Source organism: Mobula birostris, chromosome 2 (genome assembly GCF_030028105.1).
Source record: "Mobula birostris isolate sMobBir1 chromosome 2, sMobBir1.hap1, whole genome shotgun sequence".
Taxonomy (NCBI): Eukaryota; Metazoa; Chordata; class Chondrichthyes; order Myliobatiformes; family Myliobatidae; genus Mobula; species Mobula birostris.
Window position 1 is genome coordinate 26,010,261 of NC_092371.1, and position 16,148 is coordinate 26,026,408.

Below are 16,148 nucleotides of genomic sequence, written 5' to 3' on the forward strand. Positions count from 1 at the left end.
TCAACTGTGGCTAGAAGCACATGCTGGCTTTTCAGGTAAGCTCTAGAAAGGTTAAGCAATGAAAGGAATAATGCAAGTTATTTACTGTGAAGCCCACCCCTCTCCCATCCAATAAAGTTAATTTCAGTTTTTTTTAAGTTATTCCTCCAGCATCGACTACGTTTAGGGTTGGTTAAGAACCAGTAATCTTGTAATTGAAAGACACTTGTGGGTTTTAAAATGAATGAATGACATAGATCTAACTTCAAAATTCAACTTCAAATTCATTGTCACTTGCCTATACAACCAATGTTCCTCCAAACCACAGCACATAAAATATTACCACAGATAGAGTTGATGTGGATAGGCTTTTTTCCACTGAGAGTGGGGGAGATTCAAACAAGAGGACATGAGTTGAGAGTTAAAAGGCAAATGTTTAGGTGTAACATGAGGGGGAACTTCTTTACTCAGGGAGTGGTAGCTGTGTGGAACGAGCTTCCAGCAGAAGTGGTTGATGCAGGTTCGACGTTGTCGTTTAAAGTTAAATTGGACAGCTATATGGACAGGAAAGGAATGGAGGGTTATGGGCTGAGTGCCAGTCGGTGAGAGTAGGAGTAAGAGTTCGGCACGGACTAGAAGGGCCAAGGTGGCCTGTTTCCGTGCTGTAATTGTTATACGGTTAATAGTTAAAACAGTACTGCACAGCACAGGTAAACAGCTCGCTGCCCTAGTGACCTCAGTGGTGGCAGGATATTCATTAGTCTCACAGCTTGAGGGAGGACACTGTTACCCAAACCAGCAGCCCTAGTCCTGACACTTCTGTACCTCCTTCCTAAATGTAGTGGGTCAAAGAGATTGTGGGATGGGTGGTAAGGATTCTCAGCATTTCTTCGAGCCCTTCGTACACAATGCTCCTGGTAAATGTCACAAATAGGTTGGTGGGCAGGGGTGGTAGTTAGACCCAGATGATCCTCCCAGCAGTTTTTAATATGCTTTGTAGGGTCGTGTGGGCAGATGCCTTGCAGCTTCTGTCAGGATACTCTCAATGGTGCTCTTGTAGGAAGTTGTTAGAATGGGGGTGGGGAGCTTTGCATACCTCATTCTCCTCAGAAAGTTAAGTGCCGCTGTGCCTTCTTGACTAATGAGGTGGTGGTGTGGGTCCTGGTTAGATCATCCATTTTGTGCAAACCAAGGCATTTACATGCTCTTCACTCTCTCCACAGCAGAGCCATTGATGTGCAATGGAGAATGGTCAACCTGTGCCTTCCTGAAGTACACAACCATCTTAACTGCATTGAGACTCAGGTTGTTGTTCTCACACCGATTGACAAGCCTCTCTACCTCCTCTCTGTATGCCAACTCAATAATGTTGTTGGTGAACTCTGAATGAAAAATTATTCATTCAGACATAATTTATTATATCTAATCCATTGGATCTTGTAATTTGAAAACACCCCCATATCACTCCTCAATGACCCAAGAAGTACATTCCAAGCTTCTCCTGCAAATCCTCAATTTCAATCTTTTACCCTACGGATTATTTGGTGAAATGTGCTGGACCTATTTCAAGTTGCCTGACTTTTAAATGCTTCCAGATCCAAGTAAGGCTCCATACAAAATAACACTCAGTTAAGGCATCGTTTTTTTTTGCAGTCTATTTATTCACTACATTTTGAAGTTAATTGAGTGCCTAATACTGATATCATGTATCTCTAGGTTACAATGCAAAAGCTGAAGTTAGATTAATTAATGTTCTTCAAGTGACTCAGTGTTCCACAAGGATCAGACTGACCCAGCAATGAGTGAGATGATGCAACACTTGGAAACCATGCATCAAATACCAAGCATACCTCAATCCAAGATGAGACAAGTGAACTCAGTACACCTTTCATGAAATGACAAACATTCATGAATTCAATTACCTATTTGTCAAGAGCCCTATACAAGATTCAAATCAATTTTGTTGAATCTCGTATGATTAACCTTCAGAATGACCTCAGACACACCATCAGGAAAATATTGTTTTACCTGCAGTGTTGCATTAAGTCTCTGCAATCACATTTTTAAAGTTTATTACTTTGAATAGCAGAAAGTCTCTTCTAGCATTTACATAGAGCCTATAAAAATGATTCACCCCACCCTTGGAAGTTTTCCTTTTTTATTGAATCACAGTGGATTTAATTTGGCTTTTCTGACACTGATTAACAGAAAAAGACACTTTCATGTCAAAGTGAAAACAGATCTCTATAAAGTCATCTAAATTAATAACAAATATTAAAAATAATTGATTGCACAAGTATTCACCCCCCCCCCTTTAATATGGCACACCAAATCATCACTGGTGTGGCCAATTGGTTTTAGAAGTCACATACTGAGTTAAATGGAGATGTTTTTGGAGACCTGTGTGCAGTCAAGGTGTTTCAATTGATCGTAGTAAAGATACACCTGTATCTGTAAGGTCTAACTGCTAGTGAGTCAGTATCAAACTACACTATGAAGACAAAAGAACACTCCAAGCAACTCCATGAAAAGGTTATTGAAAAGCACGTCAGGAGATGTATACAAGAAAAATCTTCCTTGGAGTATGGTTAAGTCAATCATCAAGAAAATGAAAAGAATATGGTACAGCTGTAAATCTGCATAGAGCAGGACATCCTCAAAAACCTGAGTGACCGTGCAAGAAGGGGACTAGTGAGGGAGGTCACCAAGAGACCCATAACAACTCTGGAGGAGTTACAAGCTTCAGTGGCTGAGCCGGGAGAGGTTGCACAGACAACTATTGCCCAGGTGCTTCATCAGTTGCAGCTTTATGGGAGAGTGGCAAAGAGAAAGCCACTGTTGAAAAAAACAAATGAAATCTTGGCTAGAGTTTGCTAAAAGGCATGTAAGAGACTCTGAAGTCAGCTGGAAGAAGGTTCTATGGTCTGATGAAACTAAAATTGAGCTTTTTGGTCTTCAGACTAAATGCTGTTTGGCATAAGCCAAACACATCAAAAACACACCATTCCTACCATGAGCATGTTGGTGGCTACATCATGCTGCGGGGATGTTTCACTGCAACAGGCCCTGGAAGGCTTGTGAAGGTAGAGGGTAAAACAAATGCAACAAAGTACAGGGAAATCCTGGAGGAAAACCTGATGCAGTCTGCAAGAAAACTGTGACATGGGAGAAGACTTGTTTTCCCAGCAAGACAATGACCCCAAGCATAAATCCAACGCTACACAAGAATGGCTTAAAAACAAAATAATGTCCTGGAGTGGCTAAGTCAGAGTCCAAACCTCAATCCAATTGAGAATTTGTCGCTGGACTTGAAAAGGGCTGTTCACTCATGATCCTCATGCAACCTGTCAAGGCTTGAGCAGTTTTATAAAGAAGAATGGGGGAAAAATTGCAGTGTCCAGATGTGCAAAGCTGATCGAGACCTATCCACACAGACTCAAGGCTGTAATTGCTGTCAAAGGTCCATCTACTAAATACTGACTTCAAGGATGTGAATATTTATGCAATCAATTATTTTGTGTTTTATATTTGTACTTAATTTAATCACTTTGTAGAGATTGTTTTTCACTTAGACACAATGGAATCTTTTTCTGTTGATCAGTGTCAAACCTGTTGTGATTCAATGCTGTAAAACAATAAAACATGAAAATTTCCAGGGGGATGAATACTTTTTATAGACACTGTAACACAGAGGAAAAATTCTTTACAACTATGTAAAAATAGGTTGCTTTTAAACTGCTAGTTTCAAAACAGTGTAGTCATAGGGAATCTTTTTAGTAGGTTATGAGGCCCTCTGTTGGTCAGAGTCAACCAAGGATATTGCATCCTAGTTGCCTATGTGATACATTGGCCAGGGCAACATGAGAGCAAGCTGTTGTATATGCAACAGGTCTCCCCTTTCCACATAGCTGATGAAATTAAATGAATGGCAGACACCAATACAGTTAGGCACCAGCAGCATGCATCACAGAATTTGCCAGTCAGCTTTAAACTCAACGTACAACTACCTTTGGGACTTCAGATCCCGCCCCCCCCCTCAGGGTTTACTCCCTAATCCTTCCCCATGAGAGGGGAAAACAGCTGAAAGATAGTGGAGGTTTGTGATCAGAGTTTTCCTTCTCCTAGATGAACAGCCAACCACTGCTGACAAGCCTGGATCTGCCCAAAGCGACTGATTTTAAGGTGCCAGTAACCCACTTTCGCCTCTCCTGTAAGTAGGAACAGTTCCGCTGACTAGAGGCTAAGCCACACATGAAGGCCAGGAGCTGGACCTGGCTGTCAGAGGAGACACATGCTATTAAGAGCTTATCCCCACCACCTCCCCAGCCAAGAGAATCTTAAGGAAAAGTAATTTGTTCGTAGGTTAACAAACTGATTATGACAACAGCTGGAAGCCATCTCCAACTCCCGTACTGTCAGAACCAGCAACGAATGAGATGATGGAAAATATGAAAACTGTGCACCAAACATCACAGATTTACAATCATCTAACTTCACAACAAAAAAAGGACCCAGAAACTGCCTACAAACTGATACAAACAGCAATATGAAATTCAGATCTCTCTCAACAGTGCATTAAAAATGAATGCACTGATCAAAATCAGCCACTTTAGGGGGTACTAATGACAACCAAGCTATGAATCAAGACATTGGACAATTGATTTTCTGGTTTTCTTTCCTGTATAAAATTAATTTACATTATCATTATTCATTACATTTTTGGGGTGGGAAAGAAGATGCCCCATTTGGTATCCCATTGCCCCAGTATGAATATGGTCCTTGCCAATAATGCAAGGCAAAAATTGGACAGCATCTTTCAGATTTATCTGAAGAATAGAGGGACAAGTTACATTAGATTTTACAATCAAAATGCCCCAACACATTTCACTCAATACAAACACTCAAGTAAAAAAAAATTCCACAATCCATTAAAGAATGAGAGTTTAAATAATATCTGTATTTTGAATCAACATTAGTCAGTATTGCAGTGTTCAATTGCATTCAGCGTTCCAACAACAAGGACGATAACTTGTAAGAGTTCACATCTTCAAACTTTCAGGTCTTCAGATCCTGCAGAAACACAAAATTAAACAATTAATATAATGTAATAAATATTATATCTCTAAATCCTTTCAAAGTTATGATCAACTTACAGCACTTAGTTAAAATGCCACCTAACTGAACGGGGAAACTGGGAAAGATTAAAAGAATTTTATATAAAGATTTCAAGAGGACTAGGTCAATTTAAAACTACAGTTTTAAACCTACACAAAGGAAACCATGAAGGAATGAGTTTGGTCATAGCAGAATGGCACTATGTGAATGAATTAATATGCATGACAGCAAGAAGCAATGGCTAAATTAAAACAAATGAACACACGCTTACTATAAATATATATCTTTTCAAGGCACTAAACCTGAACAGGATCAGGGGGTCCATCAACCCATGAATGAGACTGCCAGTCGTAGCAACAGCCGATACTCACTGCTGGAATAGTGCCAGATCTAAGATTTAAATCAGAAAACTGGGAGCTTTATCCTTGGAGCAGAAACAATTAAAGTAAAAAGGATGAATAACTTTAGTAAATTCATGAATGTCGGACATTGTAAATATGGAGGATCTGCTTTCAGTGACAATTGTCAGGAGTTTGCAGATGGATTCAAAATACTGGTTAAACCAATGAAAGATGTCACATGAAAATAAAAGATCATGTTATTGCAAACTGGGTTGTGAAAAGGAAAATCATGATTGGTTAAAATAGAGTGAACAGACCATAATACACAGGAGCAGAATTAGGCCATTTGGCCCATCATGTTTAACATTTTTCCTGGAATGGCGATGGAGACAAGTATGGGATTACAAGTAAATGAGCAAAGTAATTCATTGGTTAGCTCCAGTAATGAGCCTGCATTGATTCTGTGGGCCACACAGTCTGCTCCAGTACTCTGCAACTGATTCCAGTTGCCCTAACCCCGACTGCACTTAATCCAAACACAGATTCAGACCCTGGTCTTGAGTTAGTTGAACTCAGACCATTACAAATGATCTTTTGCCCTTGGTCAGTGAAAGACTGCTAGAAGTATGAAGGAGTGAAACCTGAACATTTGAGGGGGAACTGAGAGCATTCATGAAACCATAGAGCATTAGCAGCTTGTGTCACAAATGGGAGGAATGGAATCATTGCAGCTTCAATCTCTCATTTTTTAAAAATTGCTCTTTTAAACCCCATTTGAAACATGAAAGTTATATAATCAGGGAGGACCACAAAACACAGCAGCAGAATTAGGCCATTTGGCCAATCAAGTCTGCTCTACCATTTCATCATGGCTAATTTATTATCCCTCTCAACCCCATTCTTCTGCCTTCTCCCAGTAACATTTAACACCCTAACTAATCAAGAAATTATCAACCTCCACTTTATATATACCCAATGACTTGGGCTACACAGCCACCTGTGGCAATGAATTCTACAGATTCACCAGCCTCTCACTAAAGAAATTCCACGTCTCTGTTTCTTACACAAGGGGCCTAAAGGGACATCCTTCTATTTGGAGGCTATGCCAACTGGTCTTAGACGCCCCCACCATAGGAAACTTCCTCTCCATGTCCACTCTCTCTAGGCCTTTCAATATTTGATACGTTTCAGTGACATCCCCCACTTTCTTTTATCACGTAAAGGCCCAGAAGGACCAAACACTACTCATACAATAAACACTTCATTCCTGGGATAATTCTTGTGAACCTCCTCTGCACCCCCTTCCACGCCAGCACATCCTTTCCTAGATAAGCGGCCTAAAACTGCTTACGATACTCCCAAATGCAATCTGACCAATGCATTGCAAGCCCTCAGGCACTACATACAAGAGAAAATCCGCAGATGCTGACGAGGGGTTTTGGCATGAAACATCAACTGTACCTTTGCTCCCCCATATATGCTACCTGGCCTGCTGAGTTCCTCCAGTATTCTGTGTGTTCCGCAACCTTGTTTTTAATATTCTAGTCCTCTCAAAATGAATGATAACATTACATTTGCCTTCCTTACTGTCGACTCAACCTGTAAGTTAATCTTTCAGGAAAGGCACAACAATTAATGAAATAGCAGCCATCGCAAGGATACAGAAGAACTCTATCATCTTTTTCATATTTGGATAAAAACGTAAGCATTTCATAAAACAATTTATTAAGATCTTACTTCCAGCAATGCTACATCTTTTGACTGGTATTCACAACCAGTTAAACCACAGCACAAGCGGACCCACAATTAAAAAATGGACCACTCGACTTTAACTGGAAAATATTCTTGGATGGATATACCACTTCATAAAACAACTGCACTGTCGCAAACATCACTAACAATTTGCTTTTGCTAAGCCACTTTGAACATAAAAAGCCCCTGCAACTACAGTTGTGTGTGTGTGTGTGTGTGTATACATACACACACACACAGCGCCTATGATTTTTGCACAGTACTGTATTTGTCAAGATGGAGAGGAGAGCGAGTTTGTAAATCTGGCGGGAGCAAATGATGTTGGGAATGGCAAGGAGGGGTATGGGACAGCTGGCAGAGTGCCAGAGGGCAGAGACTGGTGCGGGTGCAGACACACTCAACCCTGAGACACCAAGCAAAGTAATTTGATTCCAAACAATTGGTTTACTGATCATTACACAATGTCTCGCTGGTGCTTTCTGCTCCCTCCTCTCTTCCCCAAACATGATCCCCCTCTCCCTGCCCCCTTCCCACTCTCAGTTCACCAGAGAGATCCTTATAAGAATCAGGTTTGTCATTACTCACGCATCATGAAATTTATTTTTATTTTTGCAGCAGTATGGTGCAATATACAAAATTACTACAGTAATGTGCAAGTCTTCAGGCACCCTAGCCATATACATGTGCCCAAAGCTTTTGCACAGTTCTGCACGCAGATCAACAAAACGCATTACTTACACATTACTCTTTTGGCTTGTTGACTTTTACATTTATATCTCCTACTTTCTTAGCCTCTGCTTGGTACTGGGGTTTCAGAGCAGCCCGCACTGCTTGTGCACAAATACGAGAATAACGAATGTAACTGGAAGAGAACCGAGAGCAAACATAAATCAAAGCATTTCTTTGGTGTTAGGCTCAAATGTAATTAATGCTCCAACCACAAAAGCAGTAACTCCAATGAAATATACATGTTAAATTTGCTGAAGCTACAAGTAGTAAGATGAGGCTTCCAAGGTTTTATCTGTGAATCTAAATCACCTGTCTTCACCTTGCACCACTCAGATGGATAGAATTTTATGCAAAGATCAAAAATGATTTAATACACTGGAATATCAATTTTTACTGCAAATGGTGACACTGCACCATGTATGGACTAAGCTGTCTCGATGGCACGAAAAGCCATTGTATTTCAGCACTAGTGACAATAATATTAGTGTACTGTTCCAAGAGAAAAGATCAATACTACATGTCACCGAGGGAGCAGCAAAGTAGACTGATTTCAGGAAGGACGTGTATGCTGTGTTATATCAGGCAAAACTGACTACATACACTAGCGTTCAGCAGAATAAGACAGACATTACTGTAACATCAAATCCTTACATCACTCAACCGATAGGATGCAGAGGATGCTAATGTCACGTCAGAGGACTTCAGATCAAGAAGTCACAATTTCAGAATAAAAAGGCCATTTAGTGCCAAGATGGATCGAAATAACTTCATCAAAGCGTTTGTTGCCCCAGATTCCAGCAAAGGCAGACTCCAATTTCTCGAGGTCTCCACACCAGAGGGCTGCGGCAGCAGTTAACAAGCTCATTCAAAAGAAGTTATCGGATTTCTGGACACGAAGAGAACCAAGGATGTGGATGACAATGATGAGTGGCAAGCAGGCTCACTAGGGGACCCAACAGCCAACTCCAGCGCTTGATAAACTAATTTGGGAGTCAAAACAATGAAGCTTCAAGGGCCTTCTGTCCTACACCCTCAACCTCCTCTTTCCCTCCATCCCTCCCCAAACCAAGGACACTGCGCCCCGGTCCCCAGCCGAAGACACGCCCGGTGATACCTATAACCTCCAGCCAGGATCTCAAGGTGGAAGCCAGCAGCGCTTCACGGGCCTACTGGTGAAGGCGGCATCCGCCGGTCCGACGATGGCCCCAGTACCCCCAACCCTAGACCCACCTCATCCTGGACACTCTACCCGTTCGGTCCCGGACCTACCTGAGTCCCGCCTGTCTCCAGTACGCCACCATTTTCACTCCGCTCCCTCTTCCTCTAGCCCGCGGTGAAGATGGCGGTAGACGTAGCGCGGCCGGCTGCGCTCAGCCAATCAGTGGCGGATTGAGAATATAGACCAATGAAAATATCAACTGCCGTCTAATGCGACCAATTAGCACGCAGTCTTTATGGCCAATCACTTTCTTGTAAATGCCGACCATGCGGAGCGTGTACTAAATACACCAATCACAAACCAACATTTCCCGCAATCGGCCAGTCAGGATTCTTGATTTTTCGCTAAACCCGGAAGGAGAAGTTAAGTCACCGCAGCTGGAAGTCTGAGGTTCTCCTACCTCAACAGAGTTCGGATTGAAGCAGAGGGACCGCTTCTCCGAGAACCATCTGTTACAACAAGCAAGATCTCCCGGTGGCTACCCACACCGATATGCCTGTCCGCGGTCTCTTCTATTGCCATACTGAGGCCAAATGCAATTACCGGAGGGGCACCTCACTATTTCCTCTTGGTATCCTCCAACCAGACGGCATCGATGTCGTTTCCCCCATTTGTAGTAACCCTCCCAGTAGTCTGGATGTAGGGTGTAAGTTGAATCAAGAGTTAAAAATGGCATGTCTCAAAGGTTATGGGGGACTTCCAACATGCAGGTAGACTGGAGGAATCAGGTTGGTACTAGACCCCAAGAAAGGGAGTTTGTGGAGTCCCTCCGAGATGGATTCTTAGAACAGCTTGTACTGGAGCCTACCAGAGAGAACGCAATTCTAGATTTAGTGTTGTGCAATGAACCAGATTCGATCAGGGACCTCGAGGTAAAGGAGCCATTAGGAGATAGTGGCCATAATATGATAAGTTTTAATCTACAATTTGAGAGGGAGAAGGGAAACTCGGAAGTGTCAGTATTACAGTTGAACAAAGGGAACTATGGTGCTATGAGGGAGGAGCTGGCCAAAGTTCAATGGAACAATACCCTAGCAGGGTTGACAGTGGAACAGCAATGGCAAGTGTTTCTGGGAATAATAATGCAGAAGGTGCAGGATCAGTTCATTCCAAAGAGGAAGAAAGATCCTAAGGGGAGTAAGGGGAGGCCATGGCTGACAAGGGAAGTAATGGACAGTATAAAAATAAAAGAGAAGAAGTATAACATAGCAAAGACGAGTGGGAAGCCGGAGGATTGGGAAACTTTTAAAGAGCAACAGAAGGTAACTAAAAAGGCAATACGCAGAAAAAAAAGAGGTACGAAGGTAAACTAGCCAAGAATATAAAGGAGGATAGTAAAAGCTTCTTTAGGTATGTGAAAAGGGAAAAAATAGTTAAGACCAAAATTGGGCCCTTGAAGACAGAAGCGGGTGAATTTATTATGGGGAACAAGGAAATGGCAGACGAGTTGAACAGTAACTTTGGATCTGTCTTCACTAGGGAAAACACAAACAATCTCCCAGATGTAATAGTGGCCAAAGGACCTAGGGTAATGGATGAACTGAAGGAAATTTATATTAGGCAGGAAATGGTGATGGATAGGCTGCTGGGTCTGAAGGCTGACAAGTCCCTGGGACCTGATGGTCTGCATCCCAGGGTACTTAAGGAGGTGGCTTTAGAAATCGTGGACGCATTGGTAATCATTTTCCAATGTTCTATAGATTCAGGATCATTTCCTGTGGATTGGAGGGTGGCTAATGTTGCCCCACTCTTCAGGAAGGGAGGAAGAGAGAAAACAGGGAATTATAGACTGGTTAGCCTGACGTCGGTGGTGGGAAAGATGCTGGAGGCAATTATAAAAGATGAAATTACGACACATCTGGATAGCAGTAACAGGATAGGTCTGAGTCAGCATGGATTTACGAAGGGGAAATGGTGCTTGACTAATCTTCTGGAATTTTTTGAGGATGTAACTATGAAAATGGACAAGGGAGAGCCAGTGGATGTAGTGTACCTGGACTTTCAGAAAGCCTTTGATAAAGTCCCACATAGGAGATTAGTGGGCAAAATTAGGGCAGATGGTATTGGGGGCAGAACTGACATGGATTGAAAATTGGCTGACAGAAAACAAAGAGTAGCGATTAACGGGTCCCTTTCGGATTGGCAGGTGGTGACCAGTGGGGTACCGCAGGGTTCAGTGCTGGGACCGCAGCTGTTTACAATATAAATGATTTAGATGAGGAAATTAAAAGTAATATTAGCAAATTTGCCAATGACACAAAGCTGGGTGGCAGTGTGAAATGTGAGGAGGATGTTATGAGATTGCAGGGTGACTTGGACAGGCTGGGTGAGTGGGCAGATGCACGGCAGATGCAGTTTAATGTGGATAAATGTGAGGTTATCCACTTTGGTGGTAAGAACAGGAAGGCAGATTATTATCTAAATGGAGTCAAGTTAGGAAAAGGGGAAGCACAACGAGATCTAGGTGTTCTTGTACATCAGTCACTGAAAGCAAGCATGCAAGTTCAGCAGGCAGTGAAGAAAGCTAATGGCATGCTGGCCTTCATAACAAGGGGAATTGAGTATAAGAGCAAAGAGGTCCTTCTGCAGCTGTACAGGGCCCTGGTGAGACCACACCTGGAGTACTGTGTGCAGTTTTAGTCTCCACTTTGAGGAAGGACATTCTTGCTGTTGAGGGAGTGCAGCGAGTCCAGAGAATGGTGGATGTATGGAATGCTCTGCCCCAGAAGGCTGTGGATGCCACGTCTCTGGATGCTTTCAAGAAAGAGATGGATAGAGCTCTTAAGAATAGCGGAATCAAAGGTTATGGGGATAAGGCAGGAACTGGATACTGATTGTGGGTGATCAGCCATGATCATAGTGAATAGCGGTGCTGGCTTGGAGGGCCGAATGGCCTACTCCTGCACCTATTGGCTATTGTCTCCCTTGGCCTCGCAACCCGCCCCCTTGTTTTTCCTCATCCTTCTGGTCTTATTAGATCTTTTCTACCTACCAGACCAACCTGTCTCCCACAGCTTAGCTCTCCTTCCTCCTTCCATGGTTTACTGGCCTCTTCCTTCTTCAGCTCCTTGTTAATTCAGCTCTTCCAGCTTCTCACATCATTTCCTCCACCCCCACTTCCCCATCCTCCTCCCTTCCTCTTACCTGGGTTCACCTTGTCACCTGCCAGTTCCTGCTCCTCTCCTCCTCCTCCTCCTCCATCCTTTTATGGAGTTGCTTTATTATTGTCACATGTACCGAGACACAGTGGAAAAACTTGTCTTGCTTAATGTTTCTACAGATGAAATCATTGCACATTGCATTGAGGTAGAGAGAGGTAAAACAATAAATTGGACAGCTATATGGACAGGAAATGAATGGAGGGTTATGGGCTGAGTGCAGGTCGGTGGAACTAGGTGAGAGTAAGAGTTCGGCATGGACTAGAAGTGCCGAAATGGCCTGTTTCCGTGCTGTAATTGTTATATGGTTATAATAAGAAACTATTTAAAGATTATAGTTCTGCCCTCTTTCTTTCCGGTCGTGATGAAATGTCTCAGCCTGAAATGTGGACTGTTTATTTCCCTTCATAGATGCTGCCTGGCCTGTTGAGTTGCTCCAGCTTTTTCTGCGTGCTTCCCATGGACATCCCACAGTGTTTGGGAACCAATAATACACAACTTATAAATGGCACAGTAGCACTCTAGTGAGATTCTTTTATAGAGGGAAAAATAAGATTGTTTTGTTTTTAGAAAAGGTGTTCCCTTAAGAACATATAGCCTTCATTTGGACTGCTGCTTTGTCCATACTTTTATTAATAATACGCCCTAATTTGGTCTCTATGAATGTCTGTTCAAGATCAAAGTCAGGGATCCCAAAAAAAAAATTTGATAACTCAAACTTTTCACCAACTTTCAGTTCACTGGCCTTGATCGCCTCAATTTCACTATGGATGTCTAGTCCTATGCACTTCTATCTGCCATCCGGAGGGATTTAATAGGCATTTTATCCCCCGTGTTTCAGTCCCTTCCCACTTTCATCGGTAGCACTTCACATGCTCACAATCTCTTCACCAACTTTCAGTTCCCTGGCACCGATCGCTTCATTTTCACATGGATGTTCAGTGTCTATACACTTCTAGCCCCATCAGGAAGGTGTTAAAGCTCACCGCTTCATACTAGACAACAAACGTAACCACTTCCCCGCCACCACCACCTTCCTCCTCTGGTAGAACAAGTTCTCACATTCAACAATTTCTCTTTCAGCTCCTCCCACTTTCTCCAAATCCATGGGCAACCCCATGGGCCCCAGCTATGCCTGCCTTTCCATTAGCTATGTGGAACAGTGCATGTTCCAAGCTTTCCCTGGTAACGCTCCCCAACACTTGACTGCACGGTGCTGCTTCATACACCCATGCCGAGCTCGTCAATTTCATCAACTTTGCCTCTAACTTCCACCCTGCCCTTAAATTCACTTGGTCCATTTCTGACACCTCTTTCTCTTTTCTCAGTCTCTGTCAGATTGTCTACTGCTATCTTTTATAATCCTACTGACTCTCACAGCTATCTTGACTATATCTCTTCCCACCCCGCCACTTGTAAAAATCCTGCATCCTTTCCTCAGTTCCTCTGTCTCTGCCACATCTGTTCTCTGGATGAGACTTTCCAGTCCCAAATATGAGGTGTATTCTTCCATTCCCGCTGCCCTCACTTGCTTCTTCTCCATTTCTCAGACATCTGCCCTCACTCCATCTTCCCGTCGCCATAACAGGAATTGGTTTCAGTTCCCCTTGTCCTTGCTACCACCCCATGAGCCTCCACATTCACACATCATTCTCCATAATTTCCACCATCTTCTACGGGATTCTACCACTAAGCAGATCTTTCCCTGCACACCCAATCTCCACTTTCCACAGAGATTGCACCCTCCGTGATTCCCTTGTCCATTTGTCCCTCCCCACTAATCTCCTGCCTGGCACTTATCCCTGCAAGCTGGACCTTCAACCAAACAGGGCTCCAAACAGTCCTTCCATGTGAGACAACACTTCACCTGCAAGTCAGTCAGGGTAATTCACTGCATCCAGTGTACCCGGGGCAGCCTCCTCTACATTGGTGACCGGGGGACTGCCTTTTTGAGTATCTTCACTCTGTCTGCAATAGGCATACTTTCCTAGTGGTCACCCATTTTTATTATACTTCCCATTCCCATTCCCATTCCAACATTTTGGTCCATGACTTCCTCTAATGCCATGGTGGGGTCACTCTCAGGTTAGAGGGGCAACACCTGGTTAGAGGGGCAACACCTCATATTCTGGTAACCTCCAAACTAACATCAATTTCTCTAATTTACAGTAATTTTTCACCCCTCTCCCTTTTTTCCATTACCCTTTCAGGCTCTCCTCTTAGCCCTTCTCTTCTCCTCCCTGCCTATTACCTACCTCTGGTTTCCCTTTTCCTACTCTTTCTCCTATGATCTACTCACCTCTCCTGTCAGATTCCATCTTCTTCAGCCCTTCACCTTTTCCACCTTTCAAGTGTCAACTTCTCACCTCATCCCTCCTCTTCCAACCTCCCCCCTCACCTGGCTTTACTTATCACCTGACAACTTTGCTCCCTCCCCTCCCCACACCTTATTTTGGAGATGTAGGGTTATCGGTCCAAATGCCAACTGTTTCTTCCTCTCCATAGACGCTGCCTGATGTTATGGTAGTTATTATTGTTATTCCTGTGTCACTCTGTTAGCCACTCCCACGTGGGAGGAGTTAACATACTGTACAAGCAGAGTTATCAATAAAGTTCAGTTGAGTATCCTGCAAGGCTGACGCCCGGGTGTACTCTGCACCGGCCCTCAATATCAACCACAACATGGTGTCAGGAGTGGTTCATCATTGATGAATTTGTGTTACAGACCAGGTGAGATCCCCAACAAGAAAGAATTTACAGTAAGACTGTTCTTGTTTGCATATATCTATGAAAAATATACAGAGACTTATCAACCTAAACTGTTTATGCTAGTTTGCTAAATGTGTGCACCAGGAGGCTGAGCTGAGAACTAGCCAGAGTTGCCAGGCAACACCTTCAGGCTGCATGCAAAAATGGATACATTGTAATAATCCATGAGCCACTAGCCTGGGGAAGTGCACAGAGACACAGACGCAGCAGAGAAGTCGGTCAAAATCCCAGGGAGAGAAATGAAGACATTTGTAGTCCAAATAAATAAAATAATAAATAAACAAACAAACAAACGGGAAAATGAAGCAAATACCTGCAGTATTTACATCTACTTATTTAATAAAGCCCCCGAAGACGTTTGAATTCTCTAAACCAGGGGATTTTTAGAGATCGTTCATACGCTTCAAGAGATTTATGGTCACAAGGAATCTCACTCTGAGCTACCTGCCAGCCTAGTCATCATATGGGAGCCCAAGCATGGGAGGATGAACCCTGGGCGCCCTCCCAAGAGTATGGTCAACACACTCCTAGAAGACAGTGGCTCAGCTAATGTAGATGAACTGAACACACTGATGAGGGAGAGGGAGAAGAAGAGAGTCCATCATCGTGCCCGACGCCAGCCCCCTAGGCCTGAGTCGACGTAGTAGTAGTAGTAGAATCTCACTCAGCCTTCAGGAGAGCATCAAGTAAGCACACTGATACCTTGAATGGATGACAAAGCAGACGACACTGTGGGTTGATTAGGACTGACAGATGCTCAGAAAAAGGAATACAAAACAGTGCAGGAGTAATTCAAAGAATATTTCAGAGGAAAGCAAAATGTGATATATGAGAGGGCAAAGTTCAATTCCAGGAAAAAGGAGCCAGATGAAAGTGGGAATGACTTTATCACAGTATGCCCTCTCAGACAACCGTCCATATATGGAAATCTGAGAGATGAGCTCATTAGAACAGGATTGTTGTGGGGCTACTGGACACCAAATTGTCAGAGAGACTTCTGTTGCAGGCAAATCTCACACTAGAGAAAGCTCTTTGTTCAGACAGAGTGAGATTGTTCATCAGCAACAGGCAGAACTCAGGCATGGA

The 16,148-nt window shown here is 43.2% G+C and overlaps 1 protein-coding gene across 1 annotated transcript; it reads right to left on the reverse strand.

Moving 5' to 3' along the window:
* Positions 1-4,915: 4,915 nt before the first annotated feature.
* Positions 4,916-9,296, reverse strand: atp5f1e (ATP synthase F1 subunit epsilon). Its single transcript, XM_072238935.1, has 3 exons — positions 9,186-9,296; positions 7,926-8,049; positions 4,916-5,049 (listed from the first exon to the last, which is right to left on the reverse strand). The coding sequence occupies exons 1-2, from the start codon at positions 9,215-9,217 to the stop codon at positions 7,929-7,931; spliced, it is 153 nt and encodes a 50-aa protein (XP_072095036.1). The 5' UTR covers positions 9,218-9,296; the 3' UTR covers positions 4,916-5,049; positions 7,926-7,928.
* Between the last annotated feature and the right edge of the window lie 6,852 nt (positions 9,297-16,148).

Coding starts and splice junctions, on each gene's coding strand:
- atp5f1e (XM_072238935.1), bottom strand. CDS start 9,217: ATGGTGGCGTACTGGAGACAGGCGGGACTCAG. Junction 8,050..9,185: donor TGGAGACAGGCGGGACTCAG/GTAGGTCCGGGA, acceptor GTTCTCTTCCAG/TTACATTCGTTATTCTCGTA.